Genomic DNA, 24,746 nt, shown 5'->3' with positions numbered 1-24,746 from the left:
ACATTGCTGGTTATCTGACTGATTATCTGTCTCTAATACTTTGATAAGTGTGACCTTTGCAGCTGTACAGAGCACCATATACAAAGGCTGGATCTGTCTTCAGTACTAGTACAACACTTTTCCCCTATTAGAATATGGAATGTTCCACCTCACCTGTTCCTCTAGATTGTGTACTACCTCCCTCTGGATAAGGCATTGTACTCTAGTTTTGTCCTCCATGGGGTGGTCACTGTACAGGTGCCTGGACAAGATAAGCAATCAAACCTCATATTAGCAAAACAATGTGATAATACAGAATTTACAATAAACCTACCAAGGCACATTACTGTCAAAATACAGTGCAATGCTAATGCACTGCCAGGACCTGTAATTATTTCAAAAACATGTTTATGAGTACCCGAAGTCTGAATCCATAGAGACACTGTGTTTAGGAGGGTATACATCTCAGCATAAAAATAAAGTGAAACACCAGAAATAAGCAACATCTTTATTTTAGCCTTACATATTGTCAAAATGTATGGCAAATATTAGTTCACCTTAAACTCATTTTAAAGCAGGATTAAACTCTAACATAATATTCAATTAAAACATGTTTTCCTACTTATTATTACCCATAGAGTTAAATATTTGCTTTTGAGCACAAGTATCATTGTCCCTTTACAAATTACAAGTTGCCAAAGTACATTTTATCTACTCTGAAAGCTGCCATTGCATTTTATTGCCTAGCTGCTGTATTTATATATTCAGTTTCTACCGAGATTTCTCTACTGTTTTACCTTCTGCTATCCATACAAGCTCAGGTACTGGCAGGAATGTTTGATATTTGTGGCTAATAAGGAAACATAAACACGATAATGTAAATCACTTCACTTTGGCTCTAAGCTTCACACTTCTGATCTAAGCTTCCCACTGAAAAAGAAAGTGCTGTTTTAACTGTTTCAATGCTGTTCTGCTACCATTTTGTCTGTTAGTAGGTTTTATGCTGTAAATAATCTTTTAGAACAAAGAAAAAATGCTGAGTTTCATACCACTTTAAGTGCAAATAGACATAGGCACTGTATAGTGATTCTAAGGACTTCAGAACAATGCAGTGGATTGGCACTCACTAAAAAGAGGACTGGTGTGCAAAAGCCTTAAAGGACTCCTGCACTCTGGGGTATATTAGACTAAAAAGCGAAATCAAATAATAATCATAAGCTCTTTAATTCATCAGCATAGATGTAGAAATGCTCTGCTCGCCTACTGGCAATGGCACACTGTTTCTGGCTCCTGCCTGTTATCAAGCCGTTTCAGCCAACAGAATAACATAGCAAACAGAGCACTTACAAAAAGGAAAATACAATAGGGAAAAGCAATCAACCAATGAATTCAAAACTAAAGCAGCCAATCAACTCACCAGGTTAGGATAGGTGGACTCAAGTGAAAACTACATGACCTATATGCAAAATTATGCAGAATATATAGTATGTAAAGTATCTATTGTCAGGCATCGGCTGTGAACGACACCATACATCAGACTCAAACACTCTAGTTGCCATGACCCCGTCGGCAAAGCAATGGGAGAAGTGACATCGCCATAACCAAGTGGTCTGCGAGCAGCCAATCATATAACGCAGCATCACTACTGCATCACAGTGGTGCAGTGGGATTGTGGAATAAGAGCTTCTTCTCCTCTCCTAGCCACCCTGTGATTGACAGTTTTTGTAACAAGGTGATGGAGGACACTGTGTCACAAGAGGCAAAACAACAAGGGAGGAGGGTGGTGCCTAACCTGATGAAGGAGGAACTTATTGCTCTTGAGGGTTTACATAAGATAACTGAACTTACTATCCGGGCAGAGTGTTGGTCATTCTGGTTAGTACTTATTACGTCCAAGAGATACAGATGCAATTGGCCGAGGAAGATGTGTACTGTAAGGTCCAGGTAGACCCATTAACCTCTATTCAGGGGAGAATTGTCTCCCCTGAATAAACAAAATAGAATTGTATAGACAAAATGTACCTCATATAGGCCCATTCATAAATTTGCATAGAAAGGGGACACATTTGACCCCATTGATGTGCCGCGTTGCTGGAAAAATAAATCATCTTGAAAGGAAAAATAATTACAATGCAACACCACATTAAGTAGTTCTATTGCAAAGGATTGGTGATCTGTGGCCGGGTCTGACCATGTCATCAAGAACCACTCAATCGCTTCCACACCTTCATCATGTGGAATGGAGGTATAGAGGCTCTCGACATCAAAAGCTACCAAAAAAGTGTCCTCTCCTAGTGGCCCCAGATCACGCATCCTCTGAAAGAACATACCCGAGTCTTTGATGTATAAATCAAGCTGAACCACCATTGGTTGTGTGGAAAGAATTTTATAATTAATCTGTTAATCCTGTATATCCTCATGTGGCTATAAGGACCACATGCACAGAATTAGATTATTGTGTTAGAGTGACACTTTAAGTAAAAGGATTATTGTTAACCAAGGAGTTATCACGATATCACTGAATATATGTTACATATGTTTTGAACCATTTACTGTGTACAGTTTTTCATATTCCTTCCAGAGTGGAATTCCAGAGCACCTCCCCACCCCCCTCAGTGTCATTTCGTGCCAGGCACTGAGGCTCAGGTTGAAAGGACCAGTTTAAACCAGTTCTCTGAAAGTATGGGTGATTCTGAAGGACATGAGACAAGGAACTGATGTCAGAATATTTCTCTTTCCTGTTGACTTCTATTCATTCATGAAGGACACAGAGGAAGAACAGACCCACCCAAAAGAAGAAACTGGACATTGCTCATTGGACTCATGGGATTATAGACTGTTTGGAGGGAGGAATATATTAGCATGTTAACTGGGGTATAAAGATCAACAGAGGAAGGAAGTCTCCACCTTTTTGTAACTGGCCAGGCTGCAGCTAGCCTGTTTTTGCTTAAATAAATGCTGGTATATAAAAAGGTCCTCAGCTGAGTGAATAAAGATTTCATTTTCATTGGCACGAATTGGAGAAGTCTCATTGAGTAAGATATTTTCCTTTAACATCTGGTCCTAATTCGAACCGGAAAACCTATAATCACAAAGAGGTGAGGCCTAGGAGCGCGTTTGCGACTGGCGAATCTGATAGCACGCCGGTGAAAGTCCACCGAGACTACGTTTCCTTCAAAAAGGTGGCCAAACGCAACTAGATCTCGCGTCCTTGTGACATACGGTTTATTTCGAACCGTGAGACTTCTTCAGCCAAGGTCGGTGAAATCGCCTATTTAGGGTTCTAAAACGAAGTTCTCGGGTGTCCTGAAAGCTTCTTAATTGTAAGTACTACCTTTTGTTTCTGTAACTGTTCGTACGCAGGGCTGCGTTTAGAGTATAAGTATTGATGTGTTGTCATATTGTTTTGCATGACACAATCTGTGGTCAGTTTCCTAAGCTACCGTGTGCCTCAGCGGAATTGTAAGTCTTTGTGACAGAATACAGCCGCATAACAGGCAGTAATATCGGAGTGGATCTACTACCACCGATTGTGTCAGTACCTTAGTCGGAGGTGCCTCTCCTTAGAAGTTCAACGCACGGAAGTTGTGTCAGGTACCCCGTGCCCAAGTAAGAGGGCGGACAGGGGCTCCAGGTGACTACCAATCCTTCCAATAACAGGTGCGTGGACGGGGAGGTAAAGAATGTGTCAAGGTACAAGCAAAATTATGGCCACTAATGATGAAGGTGTGTTTTTTAGGGTATTTGTATTTTGACAGCTGTAAAGAAACTTGTTTCTCAAATTAAAGGAGATGTTCAGGGTAATGTGATTTTAGAAAAATAATATTGTTTACCAGAAGCTCAAAGATGGCTACTAGAAGCATATACGAGGAGGGGCCAAGTCTTAGCACATTGGTTAGGAGTAGAGAACAAAGACTTGGAGGAGGTACCATCTACTGTATGTCAGGTTCTCCAGAACCCTCCCCAAAACCAAACTCAGCCCCTCCCACGAAAGGTGGATGGGACCTCCCAGACACATGAGGTGGAATATGATATACATGGATTAGATATAGATGAGCTACTGGATAAAGTGATGGAGGTTTTTAGTAAATATAGAGGTATAGCTCCCCCTGCTGCTGAAACAACAGATTCCCCTTATGAACGGTTTAGGATTGCTATATGTGAGGTTTTGACTGAAGGATTGTGCAAGTGTGTCACACAATATGTTGTGGATCATAGAATCTGCGGACCGAGTGATTTTCTAGAAAGCACCCGGCACCCTGTATGTGTGATTAAGCGACAAGGAAAGAAAGGGAAGAAAGTTGCTGCATATGTTTCTGATGGTAACAAGGATGAAAGTAATTGTTATGAGAATGGTGGTAACAGCCACACGCGCTCACAAAAGCGCAGATTTAAGGATTACGAAGGTCGCAAAGAACGCAGACAATGTTTTGAATGTGGGAAGGAGGGTCATCTGGTCCGACAGTGTCCTGAGAGACACCGAGGTCCGCAGTGACAAAGTATGGGTAAGGGTACTAATTCTGCCCTAGTTGAAGGCAAATGAGTAAGTGAATGATTGATGAAAATGGAATGTTACGTTGTGGTGTGTAAGATGTGAAGCTGGGAATTCTAAGCTCTGAAATCTAAATCACCAGAGCTCCCTGGGAAGTATCCAGCAAAAAGGGAGGAGGAGGGGGGCTACAGGAGAAATCCACAAGTTATGAGCTGCTGTTTGTCTGTCTGTTTGTTGTTTGTGTAGTATGTACAGTATACAAATGTCTGTAGAAGTTTTATATTCTGTTTGTCTGATGTTTTTGTCTGAAGTTTGGAGGTTTAAAAGCATTTATACTGTCTGCAATTGTCTGTGGATGTCGGTTATTTGAAATGTGTTTGTACTGTTGAATTCTGTGAAATTTGAGTGGAGTTTCTGCCTGGGATCTGTGAGAAGGTATGAGTCACGCCCACATTTCTGAGGAGGGGGCAAGAGACCTCATGGACTACTAATCCCAGCTAGCAGCCTAGATGTGTGTGTGTTGAAGCGGAACAGAGTGATTTGAGAAAATGCATGTAGCAAGATGAAAGGTTTGTTTGCAAGAAGTTAATGTATATATTTTGTGAAACCCAGAATGCGGGATAAATAAAAAATAAAAGAAAAAGAGAAACCCCGCAAATATTGCTTTCAATTATAAGAGTAAATATGATGATTTCTGTTTTTGTTTCTGGGAACAATTGATTGCTGTATTGCTGTAGTATGTGGGTCATTGTCATCGACTGATTGACTGTTTTGATTGACACCTGATTAAAATTTTTATAATTGTGGGTATGTTAGAAGAAGTTCAGTACAATGACTTTGATAGGGATATTTTGACCACAATGCCTTGTCTAATGGCGGACTGCAGAGAGGGATGCATGATTGTAGTTCTCTGCCAAGAGCCCAACCCCCCCCCCAGCCCCACCCCACCCCCCACCAGCCCCACCCCACCCCCACCAGCCCAATCCCATCCATCCATCCACCCCCCCCCCCCCCCGCCTATGCTGCACAGCCAGTTTGCTTGGGCATTTACGTCTTCATTGTCCAAAAAAAAAAACTGCACCACCCTGGCCCCCTGTACTTTTGTTTTCTGTGTTGTTTATTGACCAGAGGATGTTTTTCCCGTCCGCATCTGCGCGCAGTGACTTGTCCGCAAGGCAATTAACAAATCTTTGTGGATCAGTTCTATGTGCATAGGAGGGAATACACCAATGATTGTCCTGGTCTTACAGTAGTGAGCTGAAGAACATCGTGGAATAAATAAGCTTCTTTCTGCGTCTCTGCTCAAGCTGTGTGTTTATTACTTACCCTGTTATATGGGATTCCGTCCCCCACTGTTTTCACGAACAGTCTGTACGCTTTCCCATCATGCATACGTTTGCGGCTTAGTGGCGTCCGCAGGGTTAGGTGTCAGCAACAGAGGAGCCCATCCGTCCCACAGACCATGGATGTTCTCCGGGCTCCCACGACACTGGCCATTCACATGTGTGCAACATCCCAGTCCCCTCACCATCTCCCGTGGCAACGACTTGGCAGTCCTGACATATGCAACTACAACTCCCTCTGCTGACTTGCAGCCTAAGACTTTACCTACAGGTCGCTCTGTACACTGCTGACCTACTAACCTTCTTTTGACTGATTTTGTCCAATTTATTTGTGGTGATGACACATGAGTCTTACATGTGTCAACAGGAGGGATAGTGGCTAAATTAGAATAAAACCACATGGGAACATTTAAGCCATTGCAAGAGGGCGCACATGGGCCTTCCGAATCCAGATTAATTAAAAAATCCAGAGCCACAGCTTGCTACAAACACTCACACGAAGCTTCGGTGGTTTTTTTTTTGAAACAAGAGAAATGTTGTTTGAATTTTGCTCAAGAAGAACGCTTAGCGGTCATTTCCTTTTAAAAACAGTAGCCAGATCCAATCTGTTCTTGATAGTTAGCACCACGGGGTAAAGAGGGGCGGAAATTTGAGATCCTGAGGCGACGGGAACATTTGCTTGAGCCTCAGTGCGACCACGATCTCAAAGGCTGTGGGAAGATATTAGAGGATTCTTCCTAAGGCACAGGTGTAGTTCTTTATCTTGAACCATGGTGAAAAGGAGATAAAAAAGGGGGGAACAGATACCTAAAAAGGCTACATAGGGGAAGTTGGGTTAGAGCCATAGCATTTTTTAAAGAAGAAAAAGAAGAGCCCTGGAATGACAATGACAATGACTAAACGACCTCTATTGAACAGCAAAGACAGGATAGACAAAGAGACTACTGACCCATCCCCACCGGACAGTATTAACAAAATGAACGTGACTAGTAATAAAGTTCTAGTGACCGGTGGAATTTTTAATTTTGATTACTTTGGCAATTTGTACTGCAAACCGAGTGAATGTACCGAGTGAATGTGTCTGACTGTATTGTGTGTGCAGCGGTTAGACCGCAGATTGCTCTGGTACCAGTAGTGGCGAGTGGATCTGAATTAGAATGTATGATACAAAGTATGATAAGTGTGAATCAACCACGGAACTGTACCACAGAGAGAGTCTGTATGAAGGTACCAGGCACGTCACAACGTGCATTTGCTACAGCCAACAATTTACGTGCTATAATAGATCTGCCCCCAGTAACCATCCAATGATCAAGTATTGTGGAGAAATAGTGGAGATAACCAATGATAAAGGGTTGAGCCTAGGAACAAAATGGCAGTTAGAAGATACGTGGTGGATTTGTGAGCCTAATAAAGCAGAATCATCATTGCCACCAGAATGGAAAGGATTGTGTGCCCCTGTCTGGATGATAGAACATGTCACTATATTGCCCTATGAGTTTTTTTAAAATTTTGGTGGATAAAAAAAAAAAAAAGGTACACCGGAGTAAAAGGGAGGCAACAAGAGGAAGTTTGGACCCATATGTATATATTGATGCGATAGGGGTCCCCAGAGGGGTGCCAGACGAGTTCAAGGCTAGGAATTAAATTGCTGCAGGGTTTGAGTCAATTTTCTTATGGCCAACAGTTAACAAAAATGTGGATTGGATTAATTACATTTATTACAATCAGCAGAGATTTGTTAATTATACTACAGATGCTATCGAAGGTTTGGCAGAGCAACTGAAAGCAACATCATTAACAGCATTGCAGAATAGAATTGCATTAGATATGCTGTTGGCAGAGAAAGGGGGTGTATGTGAATTTTTTGGGGAACAATGTTGTACCTACATTCCAGATAATACGTCCCCTGATGGAAAAGTGACAGTGGCTCTTCAGCAGTTAAAAGACCTATCTGAAGAGCTGAAACGAAACTCAGGTGTTTCAAACCCAATAACAGACTGGTTACAGAACTGGTTTGGAAGCTGGACTTCATTTTTTCAGAGTTTTGGTATCGCATTCCTAACTGTTCTTATGGTTCTGTTCCCGCTAGCCTGCTGTATTTTTCCAATGCTGAGAACATTTTTTGCAAGGTTGATAGATAAGCATATGAGTACTACTATGTATGCAGCCTTAGCACAGCATGATGAAGAAGCATACGGTGATTTGGGAGGAGATTATGATGGTATGCTGGAGGGGGATGGCCAGGCCAACGTGTGAGGCAATTATTCCAGCTCACGGCCAGAGCCTGATTTTTTGTTTTTGATCATTTCACTTCTATGCCCTGACTTGCTGTAGTGCATACCCATTTTCAGCAAAGGGGAATAGAAGGCTGTGTTTGCTTGAACCTCTAAACCCTGTAGTGGAGACACATTTGCAGATACCTGAGGCTTAAGTAAGCATAAGCACAGAAATGTGAAAGTAAATATTCTTTTTATACACACAATAATCAAGCCACAACCCACAGTATTAATTATAAACAGGAGGGAAATGTGGAAAGAATTTTATAATTAATCTGTTAATCCTGTATATCCTCATGTGGCTATAAGGACCACATGCACAGAATTAGATTATTGTGTTAGAGTGACACTTTAAGTAAAAGGATTATTGTTAACCAAGGAGTTATCACGATATCACTGAATATATGTTACATATGTTCTGAACCATTTACTGTGTACAGTTTTTCATATTCCTTCCAGAGTGGAATTCCAGAGCACCTCCCCACCCCCCTCAGTGTCATTTCGTGCCAGGCACTGAGGCTCAGGTTGAAAGGACCAGTTTAAACCAGTTCTCTGAAAGTATGGGTGATTCTGAAGGACATGAGACAAGGAACTGATGTCAGAATATTTCTCTTTCCTGTTGACTTCTATTCATTCATGAAGGACACAGAGGAAGAACAGACCCACCCAAAAGAAGAAACTGGACATTGCTCATTGGACTCATGGGATTATAGACTGTTTGGAGGGAGGAATATATTAGCATGTTAACTGGGGTATAAAGATCAACAGAGGAAGGAAGTCTCCACCTTTTTGTAACTGGCCAGGCTGCAGCTAGCCTGTTTTTGCTTAAATAAATGCTGGTATATAAAAAGGTCCTCAGCTGAGTGAATAAAGATTTCATTTTCATTGGCACGAATTGGAGAAGTCTCATTGAGTAAGATATTTTCCTTTAACAGTTGTCAGTTGTCACATTTTGCTTAAATCCCTGAACCTCCCTCTGCTTTCCCATCAGAAACAGTGGTGTGATGTTTTTCTAAATCTGATGGAATATCCTACGTCATGATCCATCCATCAGCTCTGTGGCCACCCCTAGCTCTGGAGCCCCTGCCCAATTGTACAAGATTCCTCCTCTCCTTAATTATTATTATTATTATGATTTAGTATTTATATAGCGCTGACATATTATGCAGCGCTGTACAGTATATATATATATTGTCTTGTCACTAACTGTGCCTCAAAGGAGCTCACAATCTAATCCCTACTATTATCATATGCCTATGTTTGTATTATGTAGTGTAAGTACTGTAGTCTAGGGCCAATTTAGGGATGAGCCAATTAACTTATCTGTATGTTTTTGGGATGTGGGAGGAAACCAGAGTTCCCGGAGGAAACCCACGCAGACACAGGGAGAACATACAAACTCCTTGCAGATGGTGCCCCGGCTGGGATTTGAACCGGGGACCCAGCGATGCAAGGCGAGAGCGCTAACCACTACACCACCGTGCTGCCCCTCAATCCTGAGAGGGGAATCTGAGGGGCGGAGCCCCAGGCATGAGGTAGAATCATGGTCCAGTGGAGGGAGGTGGGCATATTTTAGCATCTTGTCTTTGGCCCAATCCTGCCTGGCAGTACGTGACAGTTTCTTAGCAAGAAAAAAATAGCATTTGTCTGAATGAACCCCTTGGGATCACCAATAAGATTATCTTACCTGAGAAAATGTCTGTGGTCTGCAAATGTCTTCTCACAGCAAGGAAACTTTTTGCCATATTGTGGTGGATGGGCAGGACCAGAGCTTCAGGGAAGAATAAACGGCATGTTGTGTCACACTACGTTCATAAACCGTTTACCAAAAGTAAAGCTGTACATCATGCACTGGGTGAAATGTGAAGAGCTAGGCTCTCATATCTCTCCTGAGATCTCTCTGCTCTCCCTCGCTGCAATAACTGCGGCATTCTAGTTCAACATTTTTTTGACATTTTTGCAAAAAAACAGAACAATTGCACAGTCCTTTTCAAGAAAGCAAACTGAAGCAGAAGTTTGTACAAAGACTTCTTTAGTCAGTGATGAAGCTACACGGTATGTAAAATTGCATGGTAGAGACTCACGCCGTGGCTGTCCTTGGAAAGTGGGTTTTGGCAGAGAGGTGGGCGGACCTACCATAAAGCCACCTAAATCACCTGATTCAGGCTGCAAAATATAGGGGTCAGTGTTTGGACAAACAGTTTGGGCCACCTGGCGTTCGCTGCCTCCTCTCCGCTCTCCCGCCCACCTTCCTGGCACACATACTACGTTCCTAAACATACTACCAATAAAATCAGCATTGCCCACTTGGTTTTCAAAGAAAATCTGTTACCTGCATTGTGTTCTAAAGCCTCACATACATACAATATACAGTACATGTATAGGGATTGCCACTCTTCTGGGAAATGGACTTCATTATTTGGGGCAAGGAGTACAGACATCTTTTTAGCCACCTGACTAGTGAAGTGTTCTGCTGATATGCAGAGGGTAGAAGGCCAATGGAGCTGCGCAAGATGGAGCAGCACACAGTGGATGAGGAGGAGAACAGTGCATTTCATAAGCACCCACCCAAGTTGATTAGCCAGGCGCATCACTCACCGATGTGTTGAAGGGGGAATCAGCGGTTGCTGTACACACACGCTAGATTCTCTGTAGGACATCAGAAGTGCATAAAGTATACAGTCTGGTCTTTACCACATACGCACTGCAAAGGAGGGCGTTATCATAATGTACTGCAGCATGCATTTTGTTTGAACGCAGCACTGTTCCAATTCACTGTCAGTGAATGGGATCAGCACCACCACGCACAGCAACGGAGAGCAACGTGGGTGCCCTGTACTGCCAGTATCCCACCTTAGTATTTAAAATCATCACTTGCATCACATGGGTACACAGTCCCATAGACAGATTTTTTGAGGTTGCACCTTATGTTCTGCAGGTAATAATTTACATCATATTACATAATTTCCTGTTTCAGGAAAACAGACTGGTTAAATACTACTAGTTTATTAAAGCAACTATCTGCTGACCTGTTTTTGTCCTGTCCATCACTGGAAGCTTTAGTTTGTGCATGGTCATAGTTTTTGGGTGGCTCCTCTGCATACGTCGACATAGTATTCTTCTTACAGACGTCTTCCTTTGCGTCTTTTTCAGAGCGTGATTCATGCTGGGCCCAGCCCAGGCTTGCAGGCTTTATTCCTGCAACAGTAAGGGATTATCAGTGAGGACATGCTGTGGTTCTCAGGTGCTTGTGGAGGGTTAAAATCAAGGGAGGGTGGATCAAAGATTTCTTTTAGATACTTCGTTTTCAACTGAAATTTACCCAAGGGCTTAGATTTTGTAAAGGAAAGTAAAGTAAATCTATGTAATATCTGCTTTTTTTTTAACGTTCAAACATAATTGCTCCTTTGAGTAGAATTTAAAATTATATTCCTATCCTGTTGGAGTGGCATAGCATGAGGTCTGGGTGGGCCACCTTTGCAACCCATGACTGAGTACCCACCCATGAATGTAAGTTATGTAAAGGTGATTGACACTAGTCAACCAATCAGTATATAAATTGATAAAAATATGAATATCATACACTGACTAGCATTTACTAAGATTATTGTTATGTTCATCAGTCAGTCTTGATGATAGTGTTATATTTCTTCACTGGTAATCGCTTTACATGTTAAAAAAGGAGTATAATTTGCCTAATGCTTGCGGTAATTTAGAAGGCTGGCATGGCAGCACTTGTTTATTATTATTATAACTTATTTATAAAGTGACCTCATATTCTGTGGCACTGTACAGAATAAACATGGGGTACTTAATACAGAGAATGGTGTAGACAAAATATAGACATTGGTACATAATACAGAAATGACTGACCATTTAAAATTGGATGTATACCCTTAAATTGTACCTGAGATGGGCCAAAGCAAAAATGTATACATGCCTTGGGCGTCCTCCAGCCCCCTCCGGCCTGATCGCTCCCACGTCGCCGTCCACCACTGCCTGCAGCCTCCACAAAAGTTGTCCAGTCGGAGCCAGTCAGCGCAGGCGCAGTCCGGCTGTGCATGCTCTCCCATCGGGGGTGCACGCGTGGCCAGGCCGTGCATGCCCCAGACCGGAGGACTTTCCGGAGAAATTTGTGGAGTGTGCAGGCAGCAGAGGACGAGTGCGTGGGAGCGATCAGGCCAGAGGGGGCTGAAGGAAGCCCCAGGTATGTATACATTTTTGCTTTGACCCCATCCATCTCAGGTTCTCTTTAAGCCAGGTACACACCTTCAATTTTAATTTGCCAATTACTGACTAATTTTACCACCTCCATGTAGTATGAGAGCTTACCTGCACAATCTGCTCATAGTATTCAGTGTCTGTGAAGCCTCATGGTAGGTGGAGACGGTAACATTGGTCAGTGATTGGCTAATCATAATTGATGTGAGCCGGGCTTTAGTCAGGCACGGGCAGGATTACAGAAAGGATTATGAAAAACACATACAGTAAATTAAGCAGTATGTGGATGTGTGGAGAGCATCTTTTTTTATACATCAGATAAGGTAAGCCTTTGTTATTAAACATAGGATTCCCCACTCCCCAATACTACCCAAAATATAGTATGGCTAAAACCAATCTATTTTACTTACTAAGATTTTCCCAGTGATTTCTTTCATCTTCTTGGAATACGGTTTGTTCTTTGTTGAACTCTATGTGCAAAACAAAGGTTCAGAAAGACCCTAACCTATTGCTTTTTCATTTTAATTATACTCCTGAGGATTCTGGGACCACAGTAAGTGTTTCAAGACTGGCATGCACAGTATTTTCTGCAGCCAGAAAAGTTATACATAACAGATGGATATCACCAGTGAGAGCATCACTGGGGGAACGTAAAGGACAAACGAGGTGAAAATAAACTAATGAAATAAACAATGGTATCTATCTTATTTCTCCTAAAAATTACTTTTTAAGATATTCCACAGTTTTATTTTATATTTTAATCTACTTTTTAAGTTTTTACTGTGTTATTGTTTTTTCTCAATGACACATTCATTGAAGTATGCCAGAGCTAAAATCTATGAACTATTGACCCTTTTTTATCTCTTTCCTGCTCTCAGAAGCCATTTTCTGCTAGGAAAGTGTTTTATAGTTGTAATTTCTTATCAGTGAGGTCACACTGTTGTCTGAACCAGTCCTGACAGAAACTGCCACTTACATACCTGATGTTTAACTCTTTCAGGCAGAGAAAGAAAAAAAGGAACACAGCAAAGTTATTTGTGTGCTTGGCACTGTACATACACATGTCTAACTCATCATGTCACATGTCACCTCAGGTATCCTTTAAGAGAAAACTCTTACTTCTGTTTACTAAGCAGAATGGTTAAATTAGTGACATGATTAATGTGACCGTGTAGTGATAGGAATATAGAAGCAGACATATTTATTTATTTTTAAATGATACCAATGACAGACATATGATATGCTGATACTATGCCTGTGGCAGTTTGAGCCAATGACTTAGAATCAATAAGCTGATCAGGTGGTCTGACGAAGGTCTGACTACACAAGCTGCATTCTCGAGTCAGTTGTGTGATTCAGATATTAATGAAGCCAAAAGGATTAGCAGAATGACCAGGTAACTGGTATTGTTTCAAAAGAAATAAATATGGCAGCCTCCGTATACCTTCACTAAAGGGTCACTTTTAGGCCTTTTTCACAGTAGGATGTCGCGTTTTGATGCAACGTTAAAGTCGCAACGCAAATTACAACGCAATGCCCCAAATAAGTCACAACGCAACTTAATGCCCCATTATCGTCGCATACAGTAGAGCATACAGGCACTGAAAAGTATGCTTCCAAGTCATTACTGAGCATGTGCAAACAGTCCAATGCAGCTAATGATGTGTATAACGCAGAGCATGCAGCACTTTCTAAAAACGCAACACGTTACACACAAACGCAACGTGTGCACTGTAAATGTTGCACAGACTTAGTATTGCTGTGCGTTAGTCTACGTTGAAACATTTTATAACGTGCGACTGTAACGTCGCACTGTGAAAGAGGCCTAAATCCTATTGTTCATTATGGATTTATGATATCTTTACATAGCAGCAAAACAAGAGACTATTATGCTTAAAAAAATTTGCCAAGCACATCACACCAGCAGCTGGAGTTCCTAAGAAATATTAATTTTGTTTTTGTAAATTTGTTTTAGCATAGCCCTTCCTTTTTTAAAGGGACAGTCCCGCTTTTAAAATCAAATCCCTCTGTCCTGCTTTCTTCCTTATTTGTCCCTCTTTGAGGTTTGATGTATTGATGTACAGATCTATGCAAATATATTATTAGTACCGTATTTTTCTACAGAAAATGTGTTTAATTGACTCTAAACTTTATTCCTATTCTTTAAATTGGATACGAACAAAGTCCATCAGCACACCAACTATTAGGATGCAACGCACTTTATTGTGCAGTAATCCCCATTGTGTAGAACCAACAATTGTTTCGGGGCCTTGCAGGTTCACACTTTATCAAGGCGTGTGGTAGGGGGGATCCTGCAAGGCCCTGAAACAATTGTCGGTTTTATACGATGTGGATTACTGCACAATAAAGTGTGTTGCATCCTAAAAATTGGTGTCCTGATGTCCTGGTGTGCCTGCTTCACTACTTTACTCTTAAAATTGGCATATTTGTTATTTTTAAATGTTAATATGAAGGAAAAGTTGTGATTATCTCGAAAAGGTGGGAAGAATAGCTCAAGTACTTTACCTAATAAATGAAAAAAATGAAAAACGTATGGCACATTTCCTGTAATCATAATGAATCTTACACCAGACTACCGCAGAGGCTAATTGCACACTTGGTGCAACGTGAGAGCCCTCTGTAGGAACATTGCAGCGCACCACTTCCTATTTCATACACCCTGTGGGAGAAAACCACAGTGGGGTGATTTGCGTTGCTCTACCTCCCTGCTGGACAGGAATCATGTCACTGAATTTTGAACTATTGGCGCATGCGTGCCGCACTGGTACCGTAACAATCGAAATAGATTGTTGCAGTGCCATTAAAACCAATGCAATTGTGTACTGAGCGGTACCGCTCGGCAACGCACTGCAGAGACAGCTTTACCTCTGCGTCATCTGAAGTACTTTTGTAGCATCGCATCACACCGTGGGTACTGTGGCCAGCCTCATAGAGACTAAAGGCCACTGCGATGGGGGAGCGGCGACGGATCTGCATGCATTTCCTGTATTCATTTTTAATCTGATTGGAAGATCCTATGTAAAGATTTTTGACATCTGGTAGAAATAGTACATGTGTACCTTGGACAGAGACTAATCTTGCTGGCTGCAGTCTGAGGATGGAAGAGGAGGTAGAGGGCGCCAGGTGCAGGACAGAAGGTTGGGGAGCCACATCTCGATTGACCTGTAAACAAAATTCCCATATGAGTGTTACTGTATACTGCATATACAATATACGATATACACCTGGAATCTCATACAATCTGTGAGCCTATTCCAAAAAAATGCCCAGCTCTACCCTAAACCCACCAACACCCCAGTATTGTTTTTGATTATGAAAAGAATAAATATCCCTAAATAACATCACCTTTTTATGCACCTAGCCGCCTTATCATGGTTCTTCCCTTATTTATTCTGTTCTGTAGACGGTGGATGGCATCTCAAAATAATGATGCAGCACCCTACTTCAGCCTCGGGGTGGGAGGGTACGGCCAAGACTACTAAGAGGAGTGCCATGCTGTTACCATGTGACCAAAAGGTAAACATACAAATTGTACTGTTAAAGTACTCCCCACATGCCCCCGTTACAATAAATAATAGGACTACAATGCTGAATTTGAGCAGCCTTATTGTGCACAGATTTCTGCCCTTGCTGCTGTTACATTTTTGGCCTGCATATCCCTGAAAGTTTCATGCTGCCCCCACATCATGGCAGAGGGTTAGAGATGTCTCGAACATCAAATTTTGGGCTCGCGGACTTCGAATCCGGACTTCCGTGAAAGTTCACGTTTGTATGAATCAGGTGAACCGCCATAGACATCAATGGGCAGGCAAATTTTAAAACCTATAGGGACTCTTTCTGGCCACAAAAGTGATGGAAATGTTGTTTCAAGGGGCCTAACACCTGGATGGAGGCATGCCGGAGGCGGATCCATGCCAAAAATCCCACCAAAAATTACATAGTTGACGCAGAGTCAGGTTTTAATCTCTAAAGGACAGAAATCACAGTACATTCCTAAAAATAATGCACAGGAGTGATACTGTGCCTGAAACTTAACCTCCCTGGTGGTAAGCCCGTGCTGAGCACAGGCTAAGCCGCCGCGGAGGATTGCTCAGGCCCTGGTGGGCCAATTTTCACACTTTTTGTTTTATTGCACGCAGCTAGCACTTTGCTAGCAGCGTGCATAACTTGATCGCCGCCACTCGCCGCCGATTTGCCGCTACCCGCCACGTTAGAGGGCCCCCCCCAGACCCCGTGCGCAGCCTGGCCAATCAGTGCCAGGCAGCGCTGAGGGGTGGATCGGGACTCCCTCTGATGTCGGTGACGTCATCCCGATCGTCGCCATGGTGAGGGGGGAAGCCAAACAGGAAATCCTGTTCTGAACGGGTTTTCCTGTTTGCTCTGATTGCCGGAGGCGATCGGAAGAGGTGGGGGAATGCCGCTGCACAGCGGCTATCATGTAGCTAGCGCTAGGCTAGCTACATGATTAACAAAACAAAAAAATTAAAGTGCTGCGCTGCCCCCTGGCGGTTTTAATAGACCACCAGGGAGGTTAATGTGGCAACAATCGCAGTAGTGTACACAGCTCTGGGTGTCAGTGGGCTGTGTAGTGTCACACACAGAGAAATGCAATAGTACTATCAGAATACAGTTGTTAAGCTTGGAGGTGTATTCTCCACAGTCAGCATGCAACACATAAGCTGACGTGAAGGAGGTACACACACCAGCACAAGGAATCAGGATATCCCCAGTTTAGTGGAGGAGAGGACTGACTCCAACAGGAGATTGTGGCGCACAGAGCCGGTGCAGATCCGAACAGCCACAAACAACACTTTCGTGATAACGTCTCAGCGCAAAGTAGCGCTGAGCGCATAAACCAGGACTGAGGAGATCAGGACAGGCAGACAGAATGAACGCTTGCTTAACTAGCCACTACTCAGTGACAGCAAGCGTCCACAACAAGACAGACTGGAATGAGGCAGCCAATGCGTTGCAGCGATGGCGTGCCTCACAAAGACAGGACAGGATAGTCAGGAAATAGGAGGATCAAGATAGATGAACGTAACACAGACAAATATACAATAAATATGTTTTCCTAGCGTATTACAGTTACAGCTATCAATGAAACTATTTGTAACGTCTGACTAACATATGTATATATCGGCAATGAACCGATATATGACATAAGCAGGAACACTGACTAGGACTGGAGCAATACAGGGAACAGGACTCAGAAGGATTCGCTATCTCTTCGCAGAGATGAACGCAATCCACAAACAGAACCAGGAGCAGGATACTAACTCAGCACGGGTGATAACGATACGCGCAACCTACCAAAACGTGCTGGAAGGCTGATTAACTGAACACAGGATATAAACAGTTTGTGTACGTATATATCAGCGACACTGATGTATCAACGTAACACGAATACAAGGAAAATAACAAAACGTGCAAGTATGCGTATATATTGGCGATGAACCAATATATGACACAAGACAAGCAAAGTAACAACTTCTAGAACAAGAGCAGAACTAGGAGGACTCGCTGACCCCTTCGCAGGAGTCAGCGCAGTCTACACGGACTAGGAACGAGGTGGGAGCCGCACAGAGTAACAGACAGAATCTGAGACTATGGTAGCCCATGGAGTATTGCAGGAAGCAGTTCTTTATACTGAGGTCATCCAATGGGAGCAGACCTGCAGATTCCCACACAAGTGAATGGTAACCAATCACAGGCTGACAGCAGGAAAAGGCAGACAATGATATGCAGCCTGCAGGAAAGGGACCGCCACTCCATTGCAGCAGACAATGTTTGTTTACACAAAAGCATACCAAACTGTCATTAACTTCAGAGCGACTGCAGATGGAATCAGCAACTAGTTTAAGTGCAAACCAAACTATGCAAGCAAATGCATGCAATGACATCAGAACTGCCTGGGTTGCAATACCACTGCAGCCAGCAGTAAACGCTGCAGAAGCGATCGTAACAGTACCCCCCCCCCTTTAAACGCGGCCTCTGGACGCCTATAAAAACTGACATATTTCTCCTGAACCACCCAAACCAAAAAATCAGAAGTGGAAAATCCAGCAAACTGATCTGACTGATAATTCATGAAGGTCGGAACAGCCCGACAAAACCAAATTCCTGAATCAGTCTCACCAAAACTAGACCAATTGGAACCAGAACCTACCGAACCATGCCCGTCAGCACTACAAGCCTCAGTGTGATACCCATCAGAACCACGACTTCCAGAAAAAAGCCCCCAGAAACTCTCTGAGCGATACCCACCGCCTTCCAGGGACTGTCCAAAAACGCCAAAGCCTTTGCAATGCCCACCGGAACTGTCCTTATCAACACAAAACCCACTGTTGAACCAGTCCAAGGTACCAGGACAAGTTTCCTCAGAGATCTCCCAGAACACTTGGAAGCTCCAAAGAGATCCCCACAGGTTAGAACGCCCCTTAGGCTCACATGGAGAACTATCAAGAACCCCTATGGAACCCAGGGCAACTCTAGAGTCAGGGTCACAAGGACAAACATCAAGATCAGGGCTTTTAGGGACCAGAACCATCTCCGGGCATGCAGGCCAACCGGCAACATCAGAACATGTCTCCACTAGGGAAGCATGTGAGCACGCTAACACAGACACACTTGGGCACTCTGGCATACGAAGCACATCTGGGCACACCGGCACAAGAGAAACCTCTGGGCATGTCAAGGAACTGCGAACCTCAAAGTCAGTCAAGACAGGACCGAAACTAGGACTGGGCAAAAAAAAATCATCATGACTAGACTTCACAGTTACTGTATTCTCACTAAAAACTGCAGGATCAGACTTAGATGTCACTGATTCCAGCAAGGTTATTAACAAATCATGTTCAGGGGCATTTACAAGACAGGACAAATCTGATGTATGCACCGAACTAGACAGGGTTCCCATAGCTTCTTCTGGACAAGACAGAGACTCATCAAATACACTGGATTGGAGCTCATGAAGGGCTGCAAAACAAGTCAGTATTGCAGCAATCCCCACTGAACTAAGCAAAACTGAGGAACTCACTGGACAGGAAGGGGACTCTGGAACTTCTGCCACACCAGCCAGAAAACCAGAATTTTCCAGGATACAGGGCTGGGTTTCAGAAACACTCATTAACCCGGACTGAAATTCTGAGATTTCTATTATTTTTTCCAGCGAGTCAGAATTATCGATGTTACAGGGCAATACTTCTGAAACATTCAGAGGACAGGGCTGAAGTTCCCTGACTACTGTGATATCAGAGAAGGACTCAACATCTTTAGCTAAATCAGACTGTGTACAGGGCAAGGTATCAAAAACGCTTGCTGACAAAGACAATGTTTCAATAGCTTCTGCTTCACTGGGCAGAGATTCATCAAGTTTTACTAGAGCAGACTGTAGTTCCAAAACAGCTGCTAAACAAGTGAATACTACTGCAACACCCACTGAAGTAAGCAGTGCCTCAGACTCCTCTACTAGAGGATCTGAAGTATCCAAAGTACTGGGTGAAGCATAAGACTCTGCGACCACAGCTTCACTGGACAGGGTCACTGAACAGGCCATATCGCAGGGCAAAACCAAGGAAGCACCTGCTGGACAGCGTAATGATTCTGTGACCTGAGCTTCATTGGAAAGATCTACTGCACAATTCATGGTACAGGGCAAATTTACTGGAACATTTTCTGAACAAGGTAATAATTCTATGATTTCAGGTTCACATAGCAGATGCGCTGAGCTATTCATGAAACTAGAGCGAGGTGTAGAGACAGAAAGATCAAGACACAATGTTTGTGCATCTGAATCACTATTCAATTGTAAAATTGGGAAATTCAGATGCTGGGGTTCTGAGGTTTCTAGACAGGATTGCTGGGACTCAGAAACTAATGTAGTGCATCTATTGGCATCTGCTGGATCAGACAGGAGTTGAACTTTATTAACACAGGTAAATTCTACAGAATTGTTTGCAGAGGCAGGCAAAGATTTTCTAATGTCTGTTTCACTGAACAAAGACTCATGAGTACTGGCTAGGCTGGACTCAGAAGTCAGCAGGACCTCTGGGTCCTCTGCTGAGAAATTTGTGCAGGGCAAGGTTAAGGAAGTATTAGTAATTTCTGTCTTACTGGGAAGTAACACTGAGTTATCCACAGAGGCGTAGCTAGGGTTTTCAGCGCCCGGGGACAAAGACTATTAATGCGCCCCCTAAGGTGAAGGGTCGTGACCAAATGTGGGCGTGGTTATGGGTACTCCACATTTGGTCACGCTCCTTCAAATGTACATGGAGGTTAGCAGGCTCACGCTCACCCACCCTCCCTCAGTATGTACCTTCCAGCATGTTCCAAGACAAATTCAGCAATCATGAGCCCCCCACCCCCATCAAGACAAATTCCGCAATCATGAGCAAACATGAGGCCCCCAACAAGACAAATTTAGCAATCCTGAGGCCCCCAACAAGACAAATTCAGCAATCATGAGGCCCCTAACAAGACAAATTCAGCAATCATGAGGCCCCTAACAAGACAAATTCAGCGATCTTGAGGCCCCCATCAAATCATGAGGCCCCCAACAAGACAAATTCAGTAACCATGAGGCCCCCAACAAGACAAATTCAGCAGTCATGAGGCACATAAATAGACAGCATTTCATATAAATAGGCAGAATGTTCCCTTAATATGGTAGACACCTCTCACCTGGCAGCAGTTCCCCAAAATACACTCAATCTGACAGCAATGCTTGCCCAAAAATAGGTAGCCCCAGGTCTATAGGTGTCCCCAGAATAGGTGGCCAGCAGTATAGATGTCCCCAGAACAGGTAGCCAGGGGTAGAGATGTCCACAGAACAGGTAGCCAGGGGTATATGTGCCCAGTATATGTAGGCAGGGGTATGTGTCCCCAGTATATGTAGCCAGAGGTATATGTGCCCAGTATATGTAGCCAGGGGTATAAATGCCCACTATATGTAGCCAGGGGTATATGTACCCAGTATATGTAGTTAGGGGTATATGTGCCCAGTATATGTAGGCAGGGGTATATGTGCCCAGAGTAGGTAGCCAGGGGTATATGTGCCCAGAGTAGGTAGCCAGGGGTATATGTGCCCAGAGTAGGTAGCCAGGGGTATATGCCCAGTATATGTAGGCAGGGGTATATGTGCCCAGAGTAGGTAGCCAGGGGTATATGTGCCCAGAGTAGGTAGCCAGGGGTATATGTGCCCAGAGTAGGTAGCCAGGGGTATATGCCCAGTATATGTAGGCAGGGGTATATGTGCCCAGAGTAGGTAGCCAGGGGTATATGTGCCCAGAGTAGGTAGCCAGGGGTATATGTGCCCAGAGTAGGTAGCCAGGGGTATATGTGCCCAGAGTAGGTAGCCAGGGGTATATGTGCCCAGAGTAGGTAGCCAGGGGTATATGTGCCCAGAGTAGGTAGCCAGGGGTATATGCCCAGTATATGTAGGCAGGGGTATATGTGCCCAGAGTAGGTAGCCAGGGGTATATGTGCCCAGAGTAGGTAGCCAGGGGTATATGCCCAGTATATGTAGGCAGGGGTATATGTGCCCAGAGTAGGTAGCCAGGGGTATATGTGCCCAGAGTAGGTAGCCAGGGGTATATGTGCCCAGAGTAGGTAGGCAGGGGTATATGTGCCCAGAGTAGGTAGCCAGGGGTATATGTGCCCAGAGTAGGTAGCCAGGGGTATATGTGCCCAGAGTAGGTAGCCAGGGGTATATGCCCAGTATATGTAGGCAGGGGTATATGTGCCCAGAGTAGGTAGCCAGGGGTATATGTGCCCAGAGTAGGTAGCCAGGGGTATATGTGCCCAGAGTAGGTAGCCAGGGGTATATGTGCCCAGAGTAGGTAGCCAGGGGTATATGCCCAGTATATGTAGGCAGGGGTATATATGCCCAGAGTAGGTAGCCAGGGGTATATGTGCCCAGAGTAGGTAGCCAGGGGTATATGTGCCCAGAGTAGGTAGCCAGGGGTATATGTGCCCAGAGTAGGTAGCCAGGGGTATATGCCCAGTATATGTAGGCAGGGGTATATGTGCCCAGAGTAGGTAGCCAGGGGTATATGTGCCCAGAGTAGGTAGCCAGGGGTATATGTGCCCAGAGTAGGTAGCCAGGGGTATATGTGCCCAGAGTAGGTAGCCAAGGGTATATGCCCAGTATATGTAGGCAGGGGTATATGTGCCCAGAGTAGGTAGCCAGGGGTATATGTGCCCAGAGTAGGTAGCCAGGGATATATGTCCAGTATATGTAGCCAGGGGTATATGTGCCCAGAGTAGGTAGCCAGGTCAGGTGTCCCCCTCCCCAGCAGGAGGGGAGCAGCGCAGAGAAGAGCTGCTCTCCCTTCCTCGCTGTCCCCTCCAATGTCCGGGTGGCTCAGGCTGGCAGCGGCGGGCGGAACTTACCTCCGTCTCGTCGCAGCGCCGGATGGATCTGCCACTACTCTGGTCTGGTCCAGACCAGAGCAGCGGCTGCGCACTCGAACTTCCGGCCGGCGCTGGAGCGAGACGGAGGTGAGTTTCGCCCGCCGCTGCCAGGCCAGCCACCCGGACATTGGAGGGGACAGCGAGGGAGAGAGAGAGCACCTAAGGTGAGGGAAGGAGGGGGGATATGGCCCCCCTTCCCCACCGTCCGCACAGCTCTCCCTCTTCTCTGCGCTGCTCCCCTCCCCTCCGCCGCGAAAAAAAAAAAACACGCAGCTCAGCCAGGCTGAGGGCGCCCTCGGGGACCAGGCGCCCCGGGGCACTTGTCCTACCCCGACCCCCCCTAGCTCCGCGCCTGGTTATCCATGGTACAGGGTGGAATTACAGGAACTTCAATTTCACACAAAAGGAGCTCTGAATCACTCGCTGAGTCAGCCAAAGGTGCTGAAGCAGGCGAGTCCTCAGGAACTGAGGAAGTGGAACAATCTCCAATTGACAGTGTGTCTTCCCTGGTTTCAACTGATTGAATCGCATAAAAATCGTCCAAAATCATTCTCCACACATCGATCAATGGAGCCACAAAGTCATACCCACACACACCAGTCTTTATTAGGTTATAAGCCGACTTAATGCATGCATTCAATACTAATTCACTTTTTGCACTGTAAAATTGACAAAATGAACTTGAATCTTTCTTCCATTCATAGACCAGGGCCTCCATCTCTCCTTTCTCAAATGGAGGATCCCATGCATATTTAACAGCTGAGCATTCAGGCTGATCACAGTTTGCAAATGTGTTTGTGGCAGAAACATATATCGGGTTATTTAGCAGGCGATTGGCCGATTTCTTATTCCTAAGGATCTCCAATACCTGTAGCAAGTGTTGAACTGTAGTGTATGCAAATTTCCCTTGCTGCACGAATAAATTGATCTGTTCAATACTCTGTAATATATCTTCATAATCATATTCAGATAATTCATTTAAACAAGAACTTTTATTTTCCCTGGCTAGCAATGAAAGTTCATTAGTAGTTTCATAGGTCCATTTGACTCCCCTGAATGGTGACTGAATTTCATTATCTGCTAATGGCGGAGTCTCATTACAGATCTGATGCGCAGTCGCTAAGGGCAACGACTCCGCTGATTGTAACGCTTTTCTTTTGGAGCGCTTACGTTTGGCTTTAGACCCTGCTGCCTTAGGTGATTTATTCAAAGCAGAAGAAAAGTTATCAGAACAATTATCTGCTTGCTGATTATTTTTGTAAGCAGTAGAAGGAGCAGCTGATTGACAAGCTGCCAGGAGCTTATCAAAAGGGCTAGGCAAATCGGTTTTGCACAGCCAGTTATGAATCACAAACGCTAGAAATTCCAGCGGTCTCTCTTTCAAATTGGTATGATCCAAGACATCGTAGGCCCACTGAAACAATCTTCCCTTAAACAAAGCATAAACTAGCTGGGGGGCCCACGTTGAAACAGGAGTAGCCTGGAGCTTGGGATTGGCCAGGAACCTGGTACATTCAGAAAAAAACTAATTTTCTGTTTCAGAATTAAGTTTCTCAAATTTCTTAAAGGAACAGGAACCATAACAAACAGTGTCATTTTTGCTGGAAACCCCCCCCCCCCCCCCCCCCACAATGGGGATTGGTAAGGGGGCTACCATAATGTTAAGCTTGGAGGTGTATTCTCCACAGTCAGCATGCAACACATAAGCTGACGTGAAGGAGGTACACACACCAGCACAAGGAATCAGGATATCCCCAGTTTAGTGGAGAAGAGGACTGACTCCAACAGGAGATTGTGGCGCACAGAGCCGGTGCAGATCCGAACAGCCACAAACAACACTTTCGTGATAACGTCTCAGCGCAAAGTAGCGCTGAGCGCATAAACCAGGACTGAGGAGATCAGGACAGGCAGACAGAATGAACGCTTGCTTAACTAGCCACTACTCAGTGACAGCAAGCGTCCACAACAAGACAGACTGGAATGAGGCAGCCAATGCGT

General features: G+C 44.2%; 1 protein-coding gene across 7 annotated transcripts in view; it reads right to left on the bottom strand.

The window, feature by feature from the left end:
• The window catches only part of LOC137527680 (forkhead box protein P3-like), a 332,205-nt gene that overhangs the window by 19,197 nt on the left and 288,262 nt on the right, over window positions 1-24,746 (bottom strand). For 6 of the 7 annotated variants that reach the window (XM_068248423.1, XM_068248424.1, XM_068248425.1 and 3 more), the window contains 5 exons: window positions 15,395-15,497; window positions 12,725-12,784; window positions 11,123-11,291; window positions 9,781-9,864; window positions 154-241 (listed from right to left, as the gene is read on the bottom strand). In XM_068248423.1, coding sequence (XP_068104524.1) covers window positions 154-241; window positions 9,781-9,864; window positions 11,123-11,291; window positions 12,725-12,784; window positions 15,395-15,497 — 504 coding nt within the window. The remainder of the gene's footprint in view (window positions 1-153; window positions 242-9,780; window positions 9,865-11,122; window positions 11,292-12,724; window positions 12,785-15,394; window positions 15,498-24,746) is intronic. The other variant, XM_068248429.1, reaches the window with a different exon arrangement.

This window comes from Hyperolius riggenbachi, chromosome 8, assembly GCF_040937935.1.
Source record: "Hyperolius riggenbachi isolate aHypRig1 chromosome 8, aHypRig1.pri, whole genome shotgun sequence".
Taxonomy (NCBI): Eukaryota; Metazoa; Chordata; class Amphibia; order Anura; family Hyperoliidae; genus Hyperolius; species Hyperolius riggenbachi.
This window is presented reverse-complemented; position numbering and strand designations above follow the sequence as displayed.